This window comes from Phyllobates terribilis, unplaced genomic scaffold (genome assembly GCF_046119375.1).
Source record: "Phyllobates terribilis strain yellow unplaced genomic scaffold, ASM4611937v1 Scaffold_5__5_contigs__length_657084704, whole genome shotgun sequence".
In the NCBI taxonomy this organism is placed as follows: domain Eukaryota; kingdom Metazoa; phylum Chordata; class Amphibia; order Anura; family Dendrobatidae; genus Phyllobates; species Phyllobates terribilis.
This window is the reverse complement of record NW_027362765.1, coordinates 71,254,599-71,276,946: the sequence shown is the minus strand read 5'-3', so window position 1 is coordinate 71,276,946 and position 22,348 is coordinate 71,254,599. Positions and strand designations below refer to the sequence as shown.

The following is a 22,348-nucleotide window of genomic DNA, read 5'->3' as shown; positions in this document are numbered from 1 at the left end:
TGACTACCCTAAATGCAATTTGACCGAGTCAGATCTTTGTCACGATTTATGGTCAAGCCCTTATACAGCCTCCTTTTGGAAACTAGTTTCAAATATCACGAATACCCTTTGGAATCTAAATATCACTTTATCTCCATTTATAGTCCTCCTGCAATTTTAGACTGAACCAGACTTTACATCTAGTCGATCCAAAAATCCCCCTTTTCTTATTCATACCTTGCTAATATTAGCTAAAAGATTACTCTTCAAACATTCTTTGGACCCCTCGGTGCCTATATTTTAAGAATTAAAATAACAGTTAAAACATTTTATGGACCTAGAAAGAAGAGATGTTGATCAGACAAATGCAGACTGGTAAATTTTTACAAAAATAGAAACAATTTATTATAAAATTTGTTTCCCTGAAGCAAAGGAAAAAAAGTTGTACAACCATTTGCTACGACCTCATGGTATTTACTATAAGTTCTTAGTGGTAACTTAGGGCTGCTTTGTTTAGATACATACTGTAAGTTTTGTTGCTAAATTGATTAAACGGTCTATGAATTAACATTAGATAATTATTCCCCTTACTCTCCAACCTTCTTTTATGGTTTCGTTATGTTTTATTTCTTCATTATATTTATTTTAAACAACCTACCAGTCAGATGTTTTCCCAGTCTATGTACTGGATGTGTAACTGTATGCTTATGTTCCTTGTATGGCTTTCAAAATTGTTATTGAAAATGATACATTAAAGAAAAAAAAATAGAACATCCAATTAATTATATTAGCATCCCCCATAATCCGAACCTCGCACCTCCATCTCCAAGGCTTCTCTCGTGCTGCGCCAGTTCTCTGGAATGCACTTCCCCAGACGATCCGACCAATACCTTGCGCCAACGTCTTCAAGCGTGCTTTAAAAACCCATCTCTTTAAACAAGCCTACCACCTCAACTCAGTAAACTAACTTTCCCCTGTTCCCTTCCTCTAAAGATTATTAATCTGTTCCCTACTATTGATCTGTCTCTACACCCTCCTTGCACATGATAACTGCACTCGATACTTGATAATTGCACTTAAACATACTGGCTGATGATCGGATCATACAGCTTTATATGAAGATCCCTATTTATTATAATTGCTAGTCCTGAAATAACAAGCACTTTTCACCTATTGTGTCCCCCTATGTCCTTGTAGATTGTAAGCTTACGAGCAGGACCCTCACTCCTAATGTAACTGTTTAAACTGTCTTACCTTGTATTGAATTTATTGTCTGTACATGTGACGCGCCCCCTGGGCCGTGGGGTACCCGGTGCCGGGTCGGTAGATGCTGGGGGTTGTAGTCACTGTGGCTGTGACCTGGACCGTGACCCAGGGCTGTCAATCCAAGGGGAATGATATGTATAGGTTTTTATAATGTCCGACTACGCCACCTGTGGAATGCGGCTAATGGAGGCCGCCGCTGCGGAACAGTCCTCTGAAGCTGATGGTTTGGCAGCAAAGGTGGTATAACTCCCCACAGGAAGAGTTAGCTTCAGGGCAGTGTGTGTGGATGATGGTGGTTGTTGTGCAGGGAGTCAGTAATAAACACGGAGTCAGTGTGATGTAGTCCCAGGGTCTTTACTCACAGTTGTTTCATTCCAAGTTATCTCTGCAGATCACAACTTCCCACGTCGTCCTGTGTTCACTCAGTGAGGGGTTCAGTCGACCCCCAGGTAGTTCCGGAGTACTTAACAGGACCCTCTTCTGTGTTTCCTTTCTCTGGCCTTCTCCCTGCACCTCACACCTAGTGACTCCAATCCGGTACCCTCGGGCCTTGGCGGGCGACGTCTGTTCCGTCCCCTGGGTCCTATGTGGCTACCTTCTCGGCGAGACTGGTGTGGACTTTTGGCTTACAGTACATAAAGTGCTACAGCCTCCGGTTTCTAGTTCAGCCTTGCAGTTCTCCACTAGTTGAGGGACCAGTTCCCCTTATCTGGCCTGACCCCTCTACCTCCTGGTAGCAGCGGGCGTACGGGTGTCTTTCTGCACGGCCCGTACCCCTAGGGTCCCTTCGCTTCTTGTTCCTGGATCCTTTCCTGCTCCCTCTCCTCCTTGCTTCTCTTTCCTCTCAGGCTCGGGCCTCCTGACTAGGCCCGCCTCTGGAGCAAAGCTCCTACAGAGCCTCTGCTCCTTCCACTTCTCCTCAGACTGGCTTGCTCTTTCTAAGATGGCTCCCTATTTATACTCTCCCTGTCATGTGCTCCCCTAAGCTGCTTCTCCACCCACATCCACTACATTGCCCCTGCCCGCCAGCTAGGAACTCGGAACTGTGCTCTCCCTTAGGAGCAATCTCTCCCTACCCCCGCTGCGGGTATGTGTTGGATCCAGGTGTTAGGGTCCTGAGCTGTACTCTTTCCTTACCTGAAAGTGAGATACCGCACCTCTGGGTGAGATGCAGTACCTCTGTGGCGACCGAACCCTCAGGGGTGCCGCACATGTCCCCGCTTAATTGTAAAGCGCTGCGGAATACGTTGGCGCTATATAAATAAAAATGATTATTATTATATGAGAGAAGTTGGGCGTTGGATGGTTGCCAACTGTCGTGATCAAAGATTGCAGTGTCTCTCCATGGCCAGTGTAAAATAAAGCCAGATTTTAATTTAATTATTTTATATATGGCTACTTTGCTGTGTGTGTTACCTGGTGTCTAATCAGATTTGGTTTTTGATTAAAACATTTCCCACAATTTGAACATGAAAATGGCTTCTCCCCTGTGTGAGTTCTCTGATGTCTAACAAGAGCTGATTTCTCATTAAAACATTTCTCACATTCTGAACATGAAAATGGTTTCTCCCCTGTGTGAATTCTCTGATGTTTTACAAGACATGATTTCATTTTAAAACATTTCTTACATTCTGAACATGAAAATGGTTTCTCCCCTCTATGAATTCTCTGATGTGCATCTAAAACCCATTTCTGATTAAAAAATTTACCACAAATAGAACATAAATATGGTTTCTCCCCTGTGTGAATTTGTTGATGTACAACTAAACCTTGTTTCCGTTGAAAAAATTTACCACATTCTGAACATGAAAATGGTTTCTCCCCTGTGTGAATTCTCTGATGTTTAAAAAAATCTGATGTGTTAGTAAAACATTTCTCACAGTTTGAACATGAATATGGCTTCTCGCCTGTATGAATTCTCTGATGTGAAACAAGATATTGTTTCTTTTTAAAACATTTCCCACATTCTGAACATGAAAATGGCTTCTCCCCTGTGTGACTTCTCTGATGTACTACAAGTAGGTATTTCGTGATATAACTTTTTCCACACTCTGAACATGAAAATGGCTTCTCTCCTGTGTGAATTCTTTGATGTGTAACAAGATTTGTTTTCCGACTAAAAGATTTCCCACATTCTGAACATGAAAATGGCTTCGCCCCTGTGTGTATTCTCTGATGCCTAACAAGAGTTGATTTCCCTGTAAAACATTTCCCACATTTTGAACATGAAAATGGCTTCTCCCCTGTGTGAATTCTCTGATGTACAACTAAAACAGATTTCTTTTTAAATAATCTCCCACATTCAGAGCATGAAAATGTCTTCTCCTTTTTGTGACTTCTTCGATGTTTAACAAAATGTGATTTCTGTGTAAAACATTCCCCACATTCTAAACATGAAAATTGTTTCTCCTCTGTGTGAGCTATTTGACGTTGAACAGCTCTTCTTTGACTTTTATTCTCCATATTGGTCTTTGATGATGCAGAAGAAAGGACCTGTTGACAAGGAGCAGATAGATTTCTTCTGAGAAGGGCTGGAGGTATATCTGGGATAATGCCAGGCTCTTCACCTTTATCTGGTGTGATACCATTATCATCACCCGTGTAATCTGAAATTGTCAGATGTCGCTTTGACCTCCTCGTACAGTCATCTGCCAAGAATAAACCTGGTTTTATTATATTTCACTAACATTGCATTGAAAGTATATTAATATTTATATGACAATATTTTCTTATGAAATTTCCATACAGATTGGAATTCAACTATTAACTAATACTGTAGACTATAAAGCAGTGATTAAGGTATTATTTTAGTCCAATAGGTGGTGCATTTTCTATTTTTCACTTCTTTGTTAAGGCCATCGTCTTCGTAGGTTTATGTTTCACTGAACATGTCACTAAACATTTCCAGTTACATGTTCAATGGAGACTCATGAAAATGACTAAGTCAGTGCTATTAGGTGTCCATCCTATACCCTACCTGACAGCTACACACAGTCTAGCACAGAGCAGGGCACAGTGAAGAAGCAGTATGGTCATGTACAAATAAGAATGTTCTACATCCAAGCGAAAACAGTTGAACTCAACTAATTTTGTGGTGCTGAAAATGAATCTGGTGCTTAAATTTGCTTATTAGCTAATTTTCAAGACCCAGAGGAGGTTATAATTACACATAACACTTTTCATGCATGCTTATAGAAAAATTGCGTCTATTATTTCATCATCATTATTGCATTGTTAGTAGCTAGTCTATTACATCATCTATTACATTAGAGTGAACAATAAAAAAATGCTAACTCAGCTCCGATGACAATCCTAATTCCAGTTGCATCACCTACTGTGTTAAATGCTCTCTGTGTAAAGTATACCGTTTTAGGATTTCTTAGCTTAGTTTCTTAGCATATTGACATGTTTCTATATGTGTTTTTTTCCGATATGCCTCCTTCTTACATTAACAAAGTGGATAGTTTTTGCTACATATATGGAGAATTCACTTTTGCGTCACAGGGGAAATTTTACTAACATGATAAGGAAAGCCTACAACTTATATTTTGACTGCAGAATATGAAATCAGGGCAAGAGTTGGGCTCCACAAATCTGCTGCAATAGATGTGCATTACAACTTACCCAGCAGTTGCGTGGGAAGAGGCAATCTATGCCTTTTGCAGTCCTAATGATCTGGAGAGAACCAACAGATTACACTACCAATAGCTATTTCTGCATGGTGCCCCTCCTTCATTAGGAAAGGACATACAAGGTAGAAGAAGTGGACTTTACAGTATCCAAACATTCCATCTGCAATACACGCAGCACCACATACAGAAGAACTGCCGGTACCAAAAGCACCAGAAACATTTTCAGTGGAGTCAAGTGAGGAAGAAGAAGGAGCTTGGTGACATGAAGCATCTTCCTCTCACGACCCAGACTTTCTGTTAGCAACCTCAACCGAACCACACCTTATAACACAAAGTTAACTGAATGATCTTGTTAGAGATTTTGATCTGCCCAAGAGTAAGACTGAGCTCTTAGGTTCCCGTCTACAGCAGTGGAATCTCCTAGCGGGTGATGTTTGGATTTCTTTGTTCAGCAACCATGATAAAGATCTTGTCCAATACTTCTTCAAGGAAAGTGATCTTGTGCAATTTTATAGAAGCTCTGAAGATAAGTCATAATCCAGAGGAAAGGAGGCTCTCCATCGCTTCGTCCAAAACAAGCCTAAAAGCCATCTTGCTGCATAATGGCAATAACTACCTTCAATTCCAGTTGGTTATGCAGTCCACATGAAATAAACCTATGACAACATGAAACAGCTATTGAGGTGCCTGAACTATGACCAACATTTGTGGCCCCTCTGTGGTGACTTAAAGGTGTCTGTCCTCTTACATGGCCTCCAGGATGGATACACAAAGTACTGCTGCTTTCGGTGTTAGTGGGATAGTCTTGCAAAAGTATATAGCTACAATAAAAGAGACTGGCCTCTCTGACATTCACTTCAGCCAGGGAGTAAAAATGTCCTGCATCCAGCACTTGTTGATTCGCATAAGATTTTGTTACCACCATTGCATAACAAGTTGGGCCTAATGAAGAACTTTGTAAAGGTAATGAATAAAAATGGAAAAACATTCAAGCATCTCATTGATGAATTTCCAAGGTTGAGTGAAGCAAAAATAAAGTAAGGAATCTTTATTGGACCTCAGATTCTTAAGTTTCTTCAAGATGAAAAGTTTCTCCGTTTGTTACAGGGCAAGGAAAAGGCTACATGAGTAGCATTCACATTAGTGGTAACTCATTTTTTGGGAAAGAGCAGAGATAACTATGAAGAGTTGGTGGAAGATCTCCTCAAAAAAACACATTGGGATCCTGGCTGTAACATGTCCTTAAAGATTCATTTCTTACATTCGCATCTAGACCTTTTTCCTCTAAACTGCAGAGCAATCAGCACTGTGAGAGATTTCACCAAGATAATGCAGCTATGGAGAAAAGATATCAAGGAAAATGGAATCCATCAATGCTTGCAGATTCCTGTTGGACAATTGTAAGAGATGGTCCAATGCAGGGGTACAAGAAACAGGCAAAAAAGAGTTGTTACTGAATGAGAACCCCATTTTGTAGAGCAATTTCTATAACTGTTTATAATTCGCAATAGTGTTTAGACATGATTTAATTATTTGAATTGTTGCTGAGTTTCGTCTAACTAAATATCAGAAAATTGGCATAACAAAATATTCTGCATCTTTATATTTCCAAAATAATAATGTTTAAAAGTACTGAAACTTTTATGCATTAATTACTGTATTTTGCGGATTATAAGATGCATCCCAAATTTTGGGGTGGAAAATAGGAAATTTTTTTTTTTAAATAAACTGGTGGTGCATCTTATAATCCGTCTTAATGGTGGCTTACCTAGGGGGGTGAGAGGGAGGTGGCTGCAGTGGAGCAGGGTCACAGGAGGCAGGGTCACTGCCCATGAGCCGCTTCTAGCGGCCATTTTCCTGAAGCCCACCCAGGGCTCGCAGCATCCCCCTGCTCCTGCCGCCGCTGACCTTTTGAAGCAGCAACCCTGCCTTCTGTGACCTTGCTCCACTGCAGGAGCCTCCTGGTAAGCTCATTTCAGATTATAAAACGCACATCCATTTTCCTCCCAAATTTGGAGAAAAAAAGTACCTTTTATTGTCACGCAAGGTGAAAGAAAGACAAAGTGGAACACGAAGGGAAGAGGGGGAGGAAGCCCAAATACTAGGGAAAGGGGGAGTGGAAACCCCTAGGCAGAGCTAATATCACCCTGCCTACCCTATTGTCACTATAAAGGTTCCACACCTATCGACGAGTAGGAACCTAAGCCCTGAATGTCCCTAGAGCTTGGCCCTAGATATGGAGGGGACAGGGTGAGCACTAGTCAAGCCTCACTTCAAACTAAAGACAACAAGGTAGACAAACAAAGGGGATACACTAAGCTTGAGCAGACACCAGAGATATAATGCCAACTGTCCTCCAAGGGCAGAAGAAACTAGCCGACTGCTAGTGCTCCAAGACTACAAAGAGGTACATAGAACTATCACTGGCGATTTTCTCGAGAAACTGAGACTATTTAATGGCTGTTTAACAACCCAGAAATCGTGAGCCAATCAGCAGCAGAAGGTGGAGGTCACTGCTGGGTCTTAAAGGAAGAAGGATATAACTACTACAGAGATGAAGGAATCAAGAAGGCGTCTGCAATGCCAAGCGCAGTGACCTTCTACAGCCGGCTCCAGAGCAACTGTCTGACACACCCGTGACATTTACAATCTGAAAAATACGGTATATGTAGCAGTAAAAGGAAAACTCTTTGATATCATAGAAACAAGAGTCAACTAAAAATTTTAATTGTCAGATTTATATTCAGGAGGTCAAAATAATTAGGAAATTGCTCATTTCATAACTAAACCTGACAACTTTTGAAAATATGTATAAAAATGTAATCCATGACTTTGGAGCAAGTGTAGAGTTTTGAATTTTTTTAATGGTTCTATGCAGAGGATATAAGAAAGGAGAACAAGTGTATTATACTTTTTTATCCATAATGGAAACCAAAGAAAACAATGACTTCCATCACGAATATGGAAGCAATAATTTGCAGCAATGTCCTCTGTAAGCCATGGTTTAAGACTACCTAGTTTAACCCCTTCACCTTTCAAGCCGGTTTTCACCTTCATGACCAGGCTAAATTTTACAATTCTGACCAGTGTCACTTTATGTGGTAATAACTCTGGAATGCTTCAACATATCCCAGTGATTCTGAGAATATTTTTGTGACATATTGTACTTCATGATATTGGTAAAATTTGTTCGATATGACTAGCGCTTATTTGTGAAAAAAATTGAAAATTTCGCAAAAATTTGGAAAATTTTGCAATTTTAAACTTTTAATTCTTATGCCCTTAAACCAGGAGAGCTATGTCACACAAAATAGATAATACTTGTAAATAACATATCCCACATATCTACTTTAGATCAGCAAAATTTTTGAAACATAATTTCGTTTTGTTAGGAAGTTAGAAGGATTAAAATTTGACCAGCGATTGCTCATTTTTCCAACAAAATCATTTTTTTACGGACCACATTTGATGAGATTTTGAGGGGTCTATATGACAGAAAATACCCACAAGTGACACCATTCTAAAAATTGCATCCCTCAATATGCTCAAAACCACATTAAAGAAGTTTATTAACCTTTGAGGTGCTTTACAGGAACTGAAGCAATGTAGAAGGAAAAAATGAACATCTAAACTTTTTCACAAAAATTTACTTTAGACCTAATTTTTTTATTTTCACAAGAGTAACAGGAGAAAATGGACCCCAAAATTTGTTGTGCAATTTCTCCTGAGCACGCCGATACACAACATGTGCGCATGGCAGGGCTCAGAATGGAAGGAGCACCGTTTGACTTTTTCCACACAAAATTTGCTGGAATCGAAACCCCCAACAAGTGACCCCACTTTGTAAACTAGACCCCTCAAGAAATGTATCTAGATCTGTGGTGAGCACTTTGAACCCCCAGTTGCTTCACAGAAATGCATAAAGTTGAGCCGTGAAAATAAAAAAAACAAATATTTCCCACAAAAATGAAGAAGCGCTATATTGGAGTTCAGATTTTGCTGAAATGGTTGAAGGGTGCCATGTCACATTGGCAGAGCCCCTGAGGTGCCAGAACAGCAGAAACCCCCCATAAGTGAAGTCATTTTACAAACTACACCTCTCAATGAATTCATCTAGAGGTACAGTGAGCATGTTGACACCACATGGGCCTCACAAAAATTTATAACATTGCCGGTGAAGAAAAAATAATTACATTTTTACCATTAAAATGTTGTTTTAGCCCCAAATATTTATTTTTCATAAGGGCTAATAGGAAAAGCTGTGCACCAAATCGCCAGGCCATATCCATACATCCAGGGTCGGGAAGTACTTCCCAAACTGGACGTATGGATATGTCTAAGTTCGTGAAGGGGTTAAAGACTAGTAATCTATTTTTCCATGAAAAATCAGTTTCTGTAAGTTAATAAAATTTCACTGATCTGGGGTTTGTTTGTTTTTTTGCACTGAGCCGTTTTTTCACCTCTTATGTTCATACATTTTCCTTGAGGGACATTTCCCCAGCGCTGGTCACATAGTATGTTTTGCTTTCTCATGAACTAGCACAATACAAGCTCAGCTCCTCCCTTCTCAATTTTCTAGGGCTGTTTACCATAACCTCACCCACACACTGCCAGAAAGGCATAAGATTTCTCTGTCATCCTCCACCTCACCACCTTTGATCAGCTGTTCACATACAGTATTCACATGGTGGAGTTCTGTGGCGTAAAAAAACAAAAATGGAGCCATCCCATGGACTATTGTGTCTGAATGGACATGCCAGAGGAACGTTTATACACCATTTTTGTGTATAAAGATCTAACCATCAGACAGAGTGCACTGCGCACAGCACTTCAGAATGTGAACATGGCCTTAGCCCTCAATCACACATTAGTTATTCATGTATAATCAAAAAAACTATGTGGTGGATTTATTTTTGGTCAGTTTTATAATCTACGGTGTCCATTTTTTCTTATATGGAAGAACAATATGTATCAGGTTTTTGAAAGTTTCTCATATTAACTGCTCAGAGAAATAGGGTCAGCTTTCAGATAACACACAGATGGCATCTCAGTGCTCTACATTTTTTTCACAGAAATCCAAAATGGTATCAAAAACAGTCAAGCCTCCTTTTTTTGGTGGACAGCTTTAGGGTGTATTTACACTTACATTTTTATGAGAAAAGACTTAATATCCAAAACTGATCTATTAAAACAGCTGATGCAACTGAAAGCAGAGATGCCCCAATCATTATTATAGGCTACAGGGCCACCTTCAGGGCATTATTGCCCTTACTGGCAGAGGGGGCCCGGATCGGACCCGCACAGCAATAGTTAACAGCCGCCAGCCAATCACAGGCTAGCAACTGACGTCACCGGCCATGTCGCCGGCGCATGACGTCACTTTCATGCTCCAGCGACCGTGCCATGGATGATGGGACAGCCGGACGCAGCTGGACCGTGGCAAGGTAAGGAGAATTTTTTTTTTTTTTTTACTTTTTTTTTGCAAAGCCGCACTATGGGGGCAAAATGGAGATACATGGGAGCAGGATGGAGAGACATGGGAGCAGGATGGAGAAACATGGGGTCAGAATGGAGAGACATGTGGGCAGAATGGAGAGAAATGGGGGCAGAATGGAGAGTCATGGAGGCAGAATGGAGAGACATGGGGGCAGAATGGAGAAACATGGGGACAGAATGGAGAGACATGGGGGCAGAATGGAGAGACATGGGGGCAGAATGGAGAGACATGGGGGCAGAATGGAGAGACATGGGGGCAGAATGGAGACATTGGGGGCAGAATGGAGACATTGGGGGCAGAATGGAGAGACATTGGGGCAGAATGGAGAGATGGGGCAGAATGGAGAGTCATGGGAGCAGAATGGAGAGACATGGGAGCAGAATGGAGAGACATTGGGCAGAATGGAGAGACATTGGGGGCAGAATGGAGAGACATGGGGGCAGGATGGAGAGACATGGGGGCAGAATGGAGAGACATTGAGGCAGAATGGAGAGACATGGAGGCAGAATGGAGAAACATGGGGGCAGAATGGAGAGACATGGGGGCAGAATGGAGAGACATGGGGGCAGAATGGAGACATTGGGGGCAGAATGGAGACATTGGGGGCAGAATGGAGAGACATTGGGGCAGAATGGAGAGATGGGGGCAGAATGGAGAGTCATGGGAGCAGAATGGAGAGACATGGGAGCAGAATGGAGAGACATTGGGCAGAATGGAGAGACATTGGGGGCAGAATGGAGAGACATGGGGGCAGGATGGAAAGACATTGGGGCAGAATGGAGAGACATGGGGGCATGATGGAGAGACATGGGAGCAGAATGGAAAGACATTGGGGCAGAATGGAGAGACATGGGGGCAGAATGGAGAGACATTGAGGCAGAATGGAGAGACATGGGGGCTGAATGGAGAGACATGGGGGTAGAACTGAAAGACATTGGGGTAGAATGGAGAGACATGGGGGTAGGATGGAGAGACATGGGGGTAGGATGGAGAGACAAGGAGGCAGGATGGAGACATTGGGGGCAAAATGGAGACATGGGGCAAAATGAAGATATGGGCGGCAAAATGGAGACATGGAGCAGGATGGAGATAAATGTGGGCAGGATGGAGACAAATGGGGGAAGAATGGAAACATGGGGCAGAATGGAGACATGGGGGCAGAATGGAGACATGGGGAGGCAGAATGGAGACATGGGGGCAGAATGGAGACATGGAGGCAGAATGGAGACGACATGGAGGCAGAATGGAGACGACATGGAGGAAAAATGGAGACGACATGGAGAAAGAATGGAGACGACATGGAGAAAGAATGGAGACATGGGGGCAGAATGGAGACATGGGGGCAGAATGGAGACATGGGGCAGGATGGAGACAAAAGGGGGCAGGATGGAGACATATGGGCAGAATGGAGACATGGGGGGCAGGTTGTGGGACATTATTACTGTAGGTGCTAATTATGGCTATTATTACTGCTGTGATGTATTTTATTTTTGAGGATACTGTTTTCAGTGAGGGGGCGGTCCCTGTTACTGTGCAGAGTGACACTATGTCGCTTTTTTTTCTTCATCTGGTGTAGTGTAGACGTTGGGGAAAAACTGGGAAATGTGCTCTGGAAGAGGTGCTGTAGATAACTGTGTCAATTTATGCAGAGACGAGTCCTGGCTGGAAGAAGTGATGGCGGTCTGCGCTGGATGAAGAGGAAAAGCGAAGATGAAGGACTTCAACTACAGACATAAAAGGTGAGTTAGTGTGTTACCTGTACACTTACACTGTATACTCTGTACAGAGCTCCTGTGTATAATGGCACTTATGGTAATATTAGTATTGAGGTTTTTTTTATTAATGATCAGTATTGTAGTATTCGGTCACTATGTGGTGGTAATATGTGGTCTGGTCATGGTGTGATGGTATTTGTTCCTTGTATGTGGTATTATTTGGTAACTATGTGGTGGTAATATGTGGTCTGGTCATGATGTGACGGTATTTGTCCCTTGTATGTTATATTATTGGTCAATTTAAAAAATGTATGTGACACATTTCTTTAAAGAAAAATAAATAAAAATATACCTAAAAAGAGTATTAGGAATTATAAAAAATGTTTAATAGGTTAGAGTAGAGTAGGGCTCGGCCAAAAGAGTCTACCTTGTCGTGGTGGCGGCTTAAAAAAATCTTTTGGCCAAAACAAAATCTGCTGGCTACCGTATATTTGTGATATGGTGTTCGATGGGAACTGTTAATGTGTGATTGGTGAGGACGTGGTGCAGAAGTGGAATTTTTCCAAGAGTAGGTGGTGGGACTGTGGAAGGTTCGAGGGATGGAGCCTGAGCTGGGTGGAGGCGGAGCTGGGGTTTAGCCTGGGCGGAGTCTCAAGAAGGCCAGAAAATTTTGTTAGTATGGGACTCCGAAATTCCTGGTGGCAGCCATGATATGCTCCATCTAGGTTCAATCATGTGTCCATTTTTAGAATAGAAAACAAAGTTCTGCATGATCTGTTTTTTTTACCATAAAAACTGATTAGCTAAAAAAACAATTGCTCTATTTTCTCTTGTACACAACAGTGAAGCCTGTGGCTGGCAATGTTTGTGCTTTACATATCAGAAGTCACAAAACTAACATGCTTCAAAGATATATTTAGAGACATCCACTGAGCACAGTGTCCTGTGTTCGACAGGGCATTAAATACAGTACTTTCTTTGCAACAGCTCAGAAGCAGAAAGCCAAGTGTACAAAATAGTTTAAAAAAGTCCCTTTTTATTTAAGCATTAAATCCATATTAAAGGTTCTTTGTGAACATGCACTAAAAAATTCAACAGCTAATTCTCGCGGCCAGTGACTGAGCAGAATCGGTCACTTCTCGGCATTTAGTGGTCACTACTCACCTGTGTGGTTATCTGTAGGAATCTTCCCTTTACACTGCTCATCACCCCTCACATATGTCTCTGTAGTATTAATATGGGGCAGATCTTCACCCTGAAACAAAGTGTAAAAGTTACAGACAGATGGAGAAGTCACATGAAATTATATCTAAGAACAAAAATTATCATAAATTGGGTCTCCTGCATAAATCTGTTGATTTCATGACACCTTCTCTCCATCTACCTGATGATCCTGAGGAACATCGGGATCTTCTTCTTTACAGTCCTGTGGAAGAAGAGGACGGGGACATCTCTCTGGTGTTGTCCTCTTACAGGATGGAACTGGAGGAAACACATACAGGGATTGAATTCATTCTTTATGTACAGATAATTATTGTGTATTTAGTCCTCTCTATTACCTGGTGATGTGAGGGGCTGGGGAACCTCCATCATGACGTCCTTGTACAGATCTTTGTGTTCTTCTATATACTCCCACTCCTCCATGGAGAAATAGACGGTGACATCTTGGCACCTTATAGGAACCTGACACATACAATGATACCATCATCCCCCCGATCCCTTCATAGCATTACTGTATAATGTCCCAGCATCCCCAGCAATGTCACCTCTCCAGTCAGCAGCTCAATCATCTTGTAGGTGAGTTCCAGGATCTTCTGGTCATTGATGTCCTCATGTATCAGGGGGTGAGGTGGAGGTCCCATGATTGGGCTCAGGGGTCTTCCCCATCCCTCAGACACAGGGGCCTGACAGCGCTCACTAGAGGTCTTCTTCACTACTGTGTAATCCTGGTTATGGAGAAACACATTAATAAATCTCACTACAGACATTTCCAGAGTCCTCACCTCTCAAGTTCTGTCCATCTGTTATTCCCATAGATAAGAATGATGTAATGTGACGTCATCAGAATCTCTCACCTCTCCAGTAAGCCGGAAGAGGATCTCTAGGGTGAGGGGTAATATCCTCTCCGCCATCTTGTCCCTGTCCCTATCCATCCTTGATGGTCAATCAGGAAAATTCTCTTATATAGAAGATCTCCACTGAGAGGATCCGATATTGTAGGGACCTGAATGGGGAGAAGATGACGATATAACATCATAAAGATCCCATGTAAGAAATCTCCGGAGCTGTTACCGGCTTCACATGATCACTACATCCAGTCATGGCCCTGTCCTGCCCCCGGTATAACACACAATCACATTATAGTCACATACAGAGATTTATCACAGGCTCAGCACTGAGGGGGTTAATAGTAATGGGGGATCTCCACATACCTCCACCTGCAGAGCGCCACCACATATATGGCTGTTCTGTGCTTACAGGACCTGTGATGAGGTCACAGGAGGGGAGGAGTCAGGGGTCACATGATCAGGGGCCTTAGTGTCTGCAGGACTCTGCTGTGCTGGTTGTCATGGTGCTGGATGAGGTCAAGCTTAGGGTTGGCCACCATGCGGGTCAGTGTGGAGATAGGAGCAGTCCGAGAGGAGAAATGTGGTATAAACTGGCAGTAATAGTTTGCAAATCTGAGAAACCGCTGGAGTGCTGTACGGGGCCACTTCAAGATGAGGGATACCTTCTTGGGATCCACTTTCAGGCCGTTCTCAGAGATGATGTCCCCAAGAAACGGAAGAGAGGTCTGCTCGAAGACAAACTTTTCATATTTGACGTACAGATGGTTCTTCCTTAATTTCCGCATGACCTGGCGAACATCCCTTTGGTGTGAAGGCAGATCAGGAGAAAACACCAAGATATCGTCCACGTATACTACCACACACGTGTAGATAAGGTCCCGGGATATGTCATTCACCAGCTCTTGAAAGACTGCAGGGGCAGGGGACTCATAATGGCCATCTCGGGTATTAAAGCCCGTCTCCCATTAATCTCCTTGGCGTATTCTGATCAGGTTGTATGCCCTCCAAAGGTCGAGCTTCGTGAAAACTCTGGAACGTTTAAGACGATCAAACAACTCAGAAATGAGAGCAGAGGATATTTATCCTTGATCGTAATTTGGTTAAGACCCCTGTAATAGATACAGGATTGCAGAGAACTGTCCTTTTTCTTCACAAAGAAGAAACCTGCTCCAACCAGGGAAGAAGACTTCTGGATAAAACCCGAGAAGATTTTCTTCAATATACTCCGACATGCCACAGGTCTCAGCCTGCGACCGGGGATAGATTTGGCCTCAAGGAGGGAAACACCTGGTAGAAGGTCGATAGGACAGTCATGCGGCTTATGAGGTGGTAGAGTCTCCGCCTCCTTTTTATCAAAGACATCAGCGAACGTCCATTATGTAGCAAACAAGCCAGGTAAATTAGATGGAGAAGCTGGAGGTTGAGCAGGACAAATGGGAACAAATCATCTCTCATGGCACTCCTGACTCCAACGAAGTACTTCTCTGGATCTCCGATCCAAGATTGATTCATGTTCTTGCAGCCATGGCAGACTTAGAAGCAGAGGGTGAGACAGCCCCAACAGCACATAGAGATTAATCTTCTCCGAATGTAGCATTCCTACTCGACTTCCAGTCTCGGACATGAATAGGATGGTTTCGGAAATAGGTTTTCCGTCCACTGAAGAAACCACCAACGTATCCGGAAGACGTTGGATCGGAATGTGATATCGTTCCACAATGACCTATTGAATGAGATTACCTGCGGAATCGGAGTCCAGGTAGGCCGACTTGAGAAAATGGATGCTGCCACAGGACACGGACGCTGACAGAGTCAGTGATGGAGAAGAGCGATTTCGCCCAGGGTGACCTCTCCAACAAACCCTAGGCTCCGGCATTTCAGGCAGGAGCGGATTTCATGCTCAGGACTGCCACAATAGAAGCACTTTCCCTCGGCCCGGCGGACCTCCTGACGATGCTTGGTCATCTTCACCTGGTCTACCTGCATGGACTCAGGGGATGGTGCCGGAGCTGAGGCTTGCTGCATGACCGGTTTTTGAAAGATAGGAGCCAGGCGTACAGGTCTTCTCTTGCGGTTCACCCCCTTGGAATGCTCCTGAAACCTGATGTCTATCTGTGTTGCCAGAGACATTAGGTCATCCAGTGAGGTGGGTATATCACCACCAGCCAGCTCGTCCTTGATTCACACAAACAGGCCATCCCAGAAGGCCTCCAGTCCTTTCTAGAGGTCTTCCGTAAGGTCTTCAATGAGCCCGGCCGAGCTTCCTCAGGAGCATCTTCTCTCCTTAGACTATGGCAGTGAAACCTTACAGTGGGCCAGTGTCTGTATGTTTCCACACCCTGTTGTCTGCACTCGCCCGGAATAAACAGGCTTCTGCCATTCACCCTGTGAGTCTGAGTATCCGGACCAACAGGTGCAATGATGCCACTAGATTACGCCAGATTCGGGGAACCTCAGTCCTAGCATAGCACAGACAGGAACATCGTGTCATGGGAACGGGGCTAGGTAAGGTTATTTATTCCAAAAACGGATCCTCACAAAACGATGTGTCTGAATGGCATATCTTGAAACCCATTGACTTTGCTGGGATGCCCAGAGACACTGCATTTTACTGCAAAAAACGGATCCGCAAAAACGCTGTGTGTGAATCATGGCCGTAGCCAGCGAGGGCCCCCCCCCCCCCCTAGAAGCAGGGCACGCACCTATCAAAACTCACCTGTATGCTGCAGTGCTCCCGTCCTGCACTGGCTCCAGACTGCAGGGGGCAATCTCCCCTCCTCTGTCTTGTCTTCTGCCGTCTTCACCAGAGAGAGTATTTCAATAAATATATATTATATTCTATCTAAATATCTTGATTGTTGTATCATAAACATGATTAAATGTCTGATGTTCACATTGTACTACAATACATTTTTCACTTAAATATAAGCAATATATGTCGGAGTTGGAGTCAGTGTAAGGGAAATTGAGGAGTCGGAGTCGCAGGTTTGGCTTACCGACTCCACAGCCCTGGACTTGGCCAGCGACAGCCCCGAAAACTTAAAAATCTGGAAAACATCTCTATGGAGGAATGGGCCAAAATCCCAGCTGCAGAGTGTGCAAACCTGGTCAAGAGTTACAGGAAACATCTGACCTCTGTAATTGTAACAAAGGTTTCTGGACCATATATTAAGTTCTGCTTTTCTATTGTATCAAATACTTATTTCATGCAAATTAATAATTAACCCCTTTCCGACGACGTCAGTAATAGTACGTAGCTATGCCCTGGGATTTATGGACTAGCTACGTACTATTACGCATAATGCGATCACGTCTGCACACAAGCGGTGTGGAGAGATCGCCACTGGGTGACAGCTGATTGTCACAGCTGACACCCGATGCTATGTGCAGGGAGCGGTCCCAGAACATTAACCCCCGCAATGCTGCGATCAAAATCGATCGCATCATTTCGGGGTCAAGGGGGGGAGGTAAGCGCCGGTATTCACCTCCTCTCCGGCCTCCAGCGATGTCTGCGGCGGCTCACGGATGTTGTCATGACGACCTAATGTCATCATGACATCTGGGTCACCAGAAGGCAAGAAATTACTTCGGTCATGCGGAGTGCATGACCAAAGTAATGTCTCCCCTGTGTGCAGCGCTGACAGGCTGCATAGCATAGGGAGCTGCTGCTCTCTATGCTATGCAGCCGATCAGGCTGCAAAAAGTGAAAGTCCCATAGTGGGACAATGTGTAAAAGTAAAATAAAGGTAAGAAAGTGAAAAAAAAAAAATGAAAACAAATATTTAAAAAAAATGAAAAAAATTATCCCCCAAAAATACAAATATATTGTACCCATTATATTTATTTATTATGAAAAGAAAAATAAACCAATAAAAGTACACATATTTTGTATCGCCTTGTCCGGAACAACCTGACCTATAAAACTGTGCCACTAGTTAACCCCTTTAGTGAACACGGTAAAAAATAAAAAAAAACGAAGCAAAAAACAATGTTTTATCAGAATATCGCCAAACAAAAAATGGAATAACACGCGATCAAAAAGACGAATGTAAATAAAAATTGTACCGCTGAAAACGTCATCTTGTCCCGCAAAAAACAAGCCACCATACAGCCCCATCAGCCGAAAAATAAAAAAGTTATAGCTCTCAGAATAAAACAATGCAAAAATTTTTTTTTCTAGAAAATAGTTTTTATTGTGTAAAAGCACCAAAACATAAAAAAAGATATAAATGCGGTACCACTGTAAACGTACTGACCCGAAGAATAAAGCTACCTTATCAATTTTACCACACGCGGAATGGCATAAAAAAAAAAAAAAAAAAACAATTCCGGAATTGCTGTTTTTTGTTTATTCTGCCTCCCAAAAATCGGAATAGAAAGCGATCAAAAAATGTCACATGCTCAAAAATGGTGCCAATAAAAAACGTCAACTTGTCCTGCAAAAAATAAGCCGTCACATGACTCTGTCGGCCAAAATATGTAAAAATTATAGCTCTCAAAATATGGCGATGCAAAAACTAGTCTTTGCAACAAAAGAAAAGCGTCTTTTAGTGTGTGACAGCTGTCAATCATAAAAACCCGATATGAATCTGGTATCGCTGTAATCGCACCGACCCGAAGAATAAAGTCGTCACTAAATCACTTACACCACACGAGGAACGGCGTAAAAAATAAACTCTAGGATTCGGGTTGTGGTAGGGTTAGGCTGGGATAGGGTTAGGGTTGGGCTAGGGTTGAGTTTAGGGTTGGGCTAGGGTTGGGTTTAGGGTTGGGGTTGGGTTTAGGGTTGGGCTAGGGTTAGGATTTTTTTAAAAGTAAAGAAAAAAAAATTATGACTATATGGCGACCACTGTTGAGCGCAAGTGCTCACTACTTGAGTTTGCATCAAACTCTGTCGTACATCTGGGTTCAAAATGTACACTATACTCCTTGATAAAATCCCGAGGGGTCTAGTTTCCAAAATGGTGTCACTTGTGGGGGGTTTCCACTGTTTAGGCACATCAGGGGCTCTCCAAATGCAACATGGCGTCCGCTAATTATTGAAGCAAATTTTATATTCAAAAAGTCAAATGGCGCTCCTTCCCTTCTGAGCCCTGCCGTGCGCCCAGTGTTTTTTCCCCACGCATGGGGTATCTGTGTGCTCAGGGGAAATTGAATAACAAATTTTGGGGTCCATTTTTTCCTGTTACCCCTGCAAAAATAAAAAAAATTGCGTCTAAAGTAACATTTTTGTGAAAAAAGTTAAATGTTCATTTTTTTCTTCCCCATTCCGAAAATTCCTGTGAAGCACCTGAAGGGTTAATAGACTTTGTGAATGTGTTTTTGAGCACCTTGAGGGGTGCAGTTTTTAGAATGGTGTCACTTTTGATATTTTCTGTCATAAAGGCCCCTCAAAGTCACTTCAAATGTGATGTGGTCCCTAAAAAAATAGTTTTGTAAATTTTGTTGGAAAAATGAGAAATCGCTGGTCAAATTTTAATCCTTATAGCTCCCTAATAAAAAAAAATTATGGTTCCAAAATTGTGCTGACGTAAAATAGACATGTGGGAAATGTTATTTATTAACTATTTTGTGTGACATATCTCTCTGATTTAAGGGCATAAAAATTCAAATTTTGAAAATTGCTAAATTTTCACCAAATTTCCGTTTTTTTTACAAAAAAACGCAAGAGATATCAAAGAAATTTTACCACTATCATGAAGTACAATATGTCACGAAAAAACAATCTCAGAATTAGCGGGATCCGGTGAAGCGTTCCAGAGTTATTACCTCATAAAGTGACACTGGTCAGATTTGTAAAAATTGTCCCGGTCATTAACGTGCAAACCACCCTTGGGAGTAAAGGGGTTAAAATGCAAATTAATTATGTCAAAATCCTACAATGTGATTTTCTGGATTTTATTTTTAGATTCTGTCTCTCCCAGTTGAAGTGTATCTACGATAGAAATGGCAGACCTCTTCATTCTTTGTAGGTAGGAAAACTTACAAAATCGACAGTGTATCAAATACTTATTTTCCCCACTGTATAATGCCAGGTGCGTTATATACAATGTTATGAGTCAGAGTGAAATCTTTCAAGAGTACTGGACTTCTCTTTAGGCTACGGCCCCACTATCAGTATTTGGTCAGTATTCAGTCAGTATTTTTCCTCAGTATTTTAAGTCAAAACCAGGTGAGGAACAATCAGAGAAAAGGTATAATAGAAACAAGTCACCAATTCTGCATTTATCACCCACTCCTGGTTTTGGCTTACAAATGCTGAGGAAAAATACTGACCAAATACTGATAGTGGGGCTTTAGCCTTAAAGGGATTCTGTCAGCACAGAATGATTGTTCAAACCAAATACAGGCGCTTGATGCATCATGGCGGCCAATCATTTATATGCACCTTCCCAATTGCTTGGTTTCCATCTATCTCCATCCTTCTCTGGCTCTATGAAGCCAGAGCTGTCAATCAAATTAGAGGGAGGTGGACATTGAGCGAAAACAAGCAAGTGTGAAGGTGTATATAAATGATAGGCCGCGCCCTGAAGCACCGAGCGGCGGGACTTCCCTTGAACAGTCATTCTGAACTGACAGAGTCCCTTTAATGGTAACTTGTCACCTTGTGCAGCACTATTTATCTGTAAATATAAAGGTAATCTGCAGGTAAATAGGGTTTAAAGCCTGGTTAGACGGCTTAATGGAAAGTGTTGGCTACAGGGAGAAAATTACTTTTTATTCTCCGTGCCTCAACTCGCTTCCTGTCATAGGGTCGGTGCAAGGAGGGAGACATTACTGTCACCGCTAACTACAAAGTGAGTGTGCTGTAATAACATCTCGGCACCTTGATTGTGACAACCTTAGGCCGGGCTTCATTGAACGACTAACATGGCAGCAACACATGGCAACCCATCAGCAACCTACAACTGCATCACAGGGGGCTGATGGGAGCAGCTTAGTGCATGCACCGGCCATTGTGCAATGTAATGCCAATGTCAGTGATTGACAAGGGCATTTAAATACTTAAAGCCTGCAATCAAGGCGAGCTCTGATCACTGCTGTTACAGGCAGACGCCGGCTATGCATCACAGCCGACATCTGCCTGGTGTGGAGAAGGCTCAGCTCCTGATCTCGCTCCATAAAAGCACATCCCTAAGGTGACCGTTATGACAAGGTTAGCAAATTTCACTTGTCTGTTCCTAAATGTTGAAAGATAAATGGAATTCCCTAACACATGTGAAAGAGACCTAATAGATTTAGTAAATGTGTCCCAAGCAATATTATTACACACCACAATGCCCTATTACATACACGCATTGTACAAAAATACATATTATTCCAGATACACAGAGATATGCAGACAGCTCACAAGCACGAAGACAGCGCACAAGCACGCAGACAGCGCACAAACATGCAGACGCGCACAAACACATCACCTGAACTACCATCAGTACATGGTATATCAATTGCAATGTCAAGTCACCCCCATATACCTTTGTATAATATGAACCTACAACTTCCAGTATGTCCTTAAAAATGGAGATACTGGGAGTTGTTATCTGTCATCATCAGACTGTGGACCATACAGGAACCACAGTACTGATGAGATGCAGGCAGCATCACAAATAAACATTTACAACCAGGTATCTGATAGAGGACATTGTCCTGATTAAGAGTCGGTCTCTTTCTTTTTGTCTCCATCTTTACCAGACGCCATGATGGCTTTTCTCATCCACAGCTCGTCTCTGCAGACTTCCATCTTCTCCGGTCTTCTGCAGCACATCCCCACACGATGCCCTTAAAGATAGCAGTCTCATTATAATGCTCCAGAATAAAAATATCTGCCCTACGCTGAACCCCTGAATTAATAAGTGTCCCTCACTATATTCCCTGCACAAAATAGGACCCCCACACTCTACCCCTCTTATGGTACATGCCCTCCACACTGTCCTCTCTTTTCTATACTGGATCCCCTCTTCAGACTGTCCTCTGACACTGCATCCCCCTATACTGCCCAGTCTCTATACTGTGCCCCTTCATCACACTCCCCCTCCTCAGCATACTGTTCCCTCCTTGCTGTGCCCTCACACTGTTCCCCCCATACTGCAGCATCTCTATACCTTCCCCCTCACTACCTAGTCTCTGTTCTGTGTCCCCCTCACATTTTTCTCCCTCCATACTGTCTCCTCACACCCCCACCACTCTCCA

General features: G+C 42.7%; 1 protein-coding gene across 1 annotated transcript in view; it reads right to left on the bottom strand.

Moving 5' to 3' along the window:
* Nucleotides 1-444: 444 nt before the first annotated feature.
* LOC141271462 (uncharacterized) overlaps nucleotides 445-22,348 on the bottom strand; it is an 89,154-nt gene continuing 67,250 nt past the window's right edge. The window contains 9 exon segments of the mRNA XM_073681533.1: nucleotides 445-3,893; nucleotides 13,254-13,344; nucleotides 13,474-13,571; nucleotides 13,649-13,772; nucleotides 13,856-14,029; nucleotides 14,821-15,068; nucleotides 15,281-15,503; nucleotides 15,639-15,881; nucleotides 16,318-16,585. Of these exon segments, the coding sequence (XP_073537634.1) occupies nucleotides 2,641-3,893; nucleotides 13,254-13,344; nucleotides 13,474-13,571; nucleotides 13,649-13,772; nucleotides 13,856-14,029; nucleotides 14,821-15,068; nucleotides 15,281-15,503; nucleotides 15,639-15,881; nucleotides 16,318-16,585 (2,722 nt within the window). The 3' untranslated portion in view covers nucleotides 445-2,640.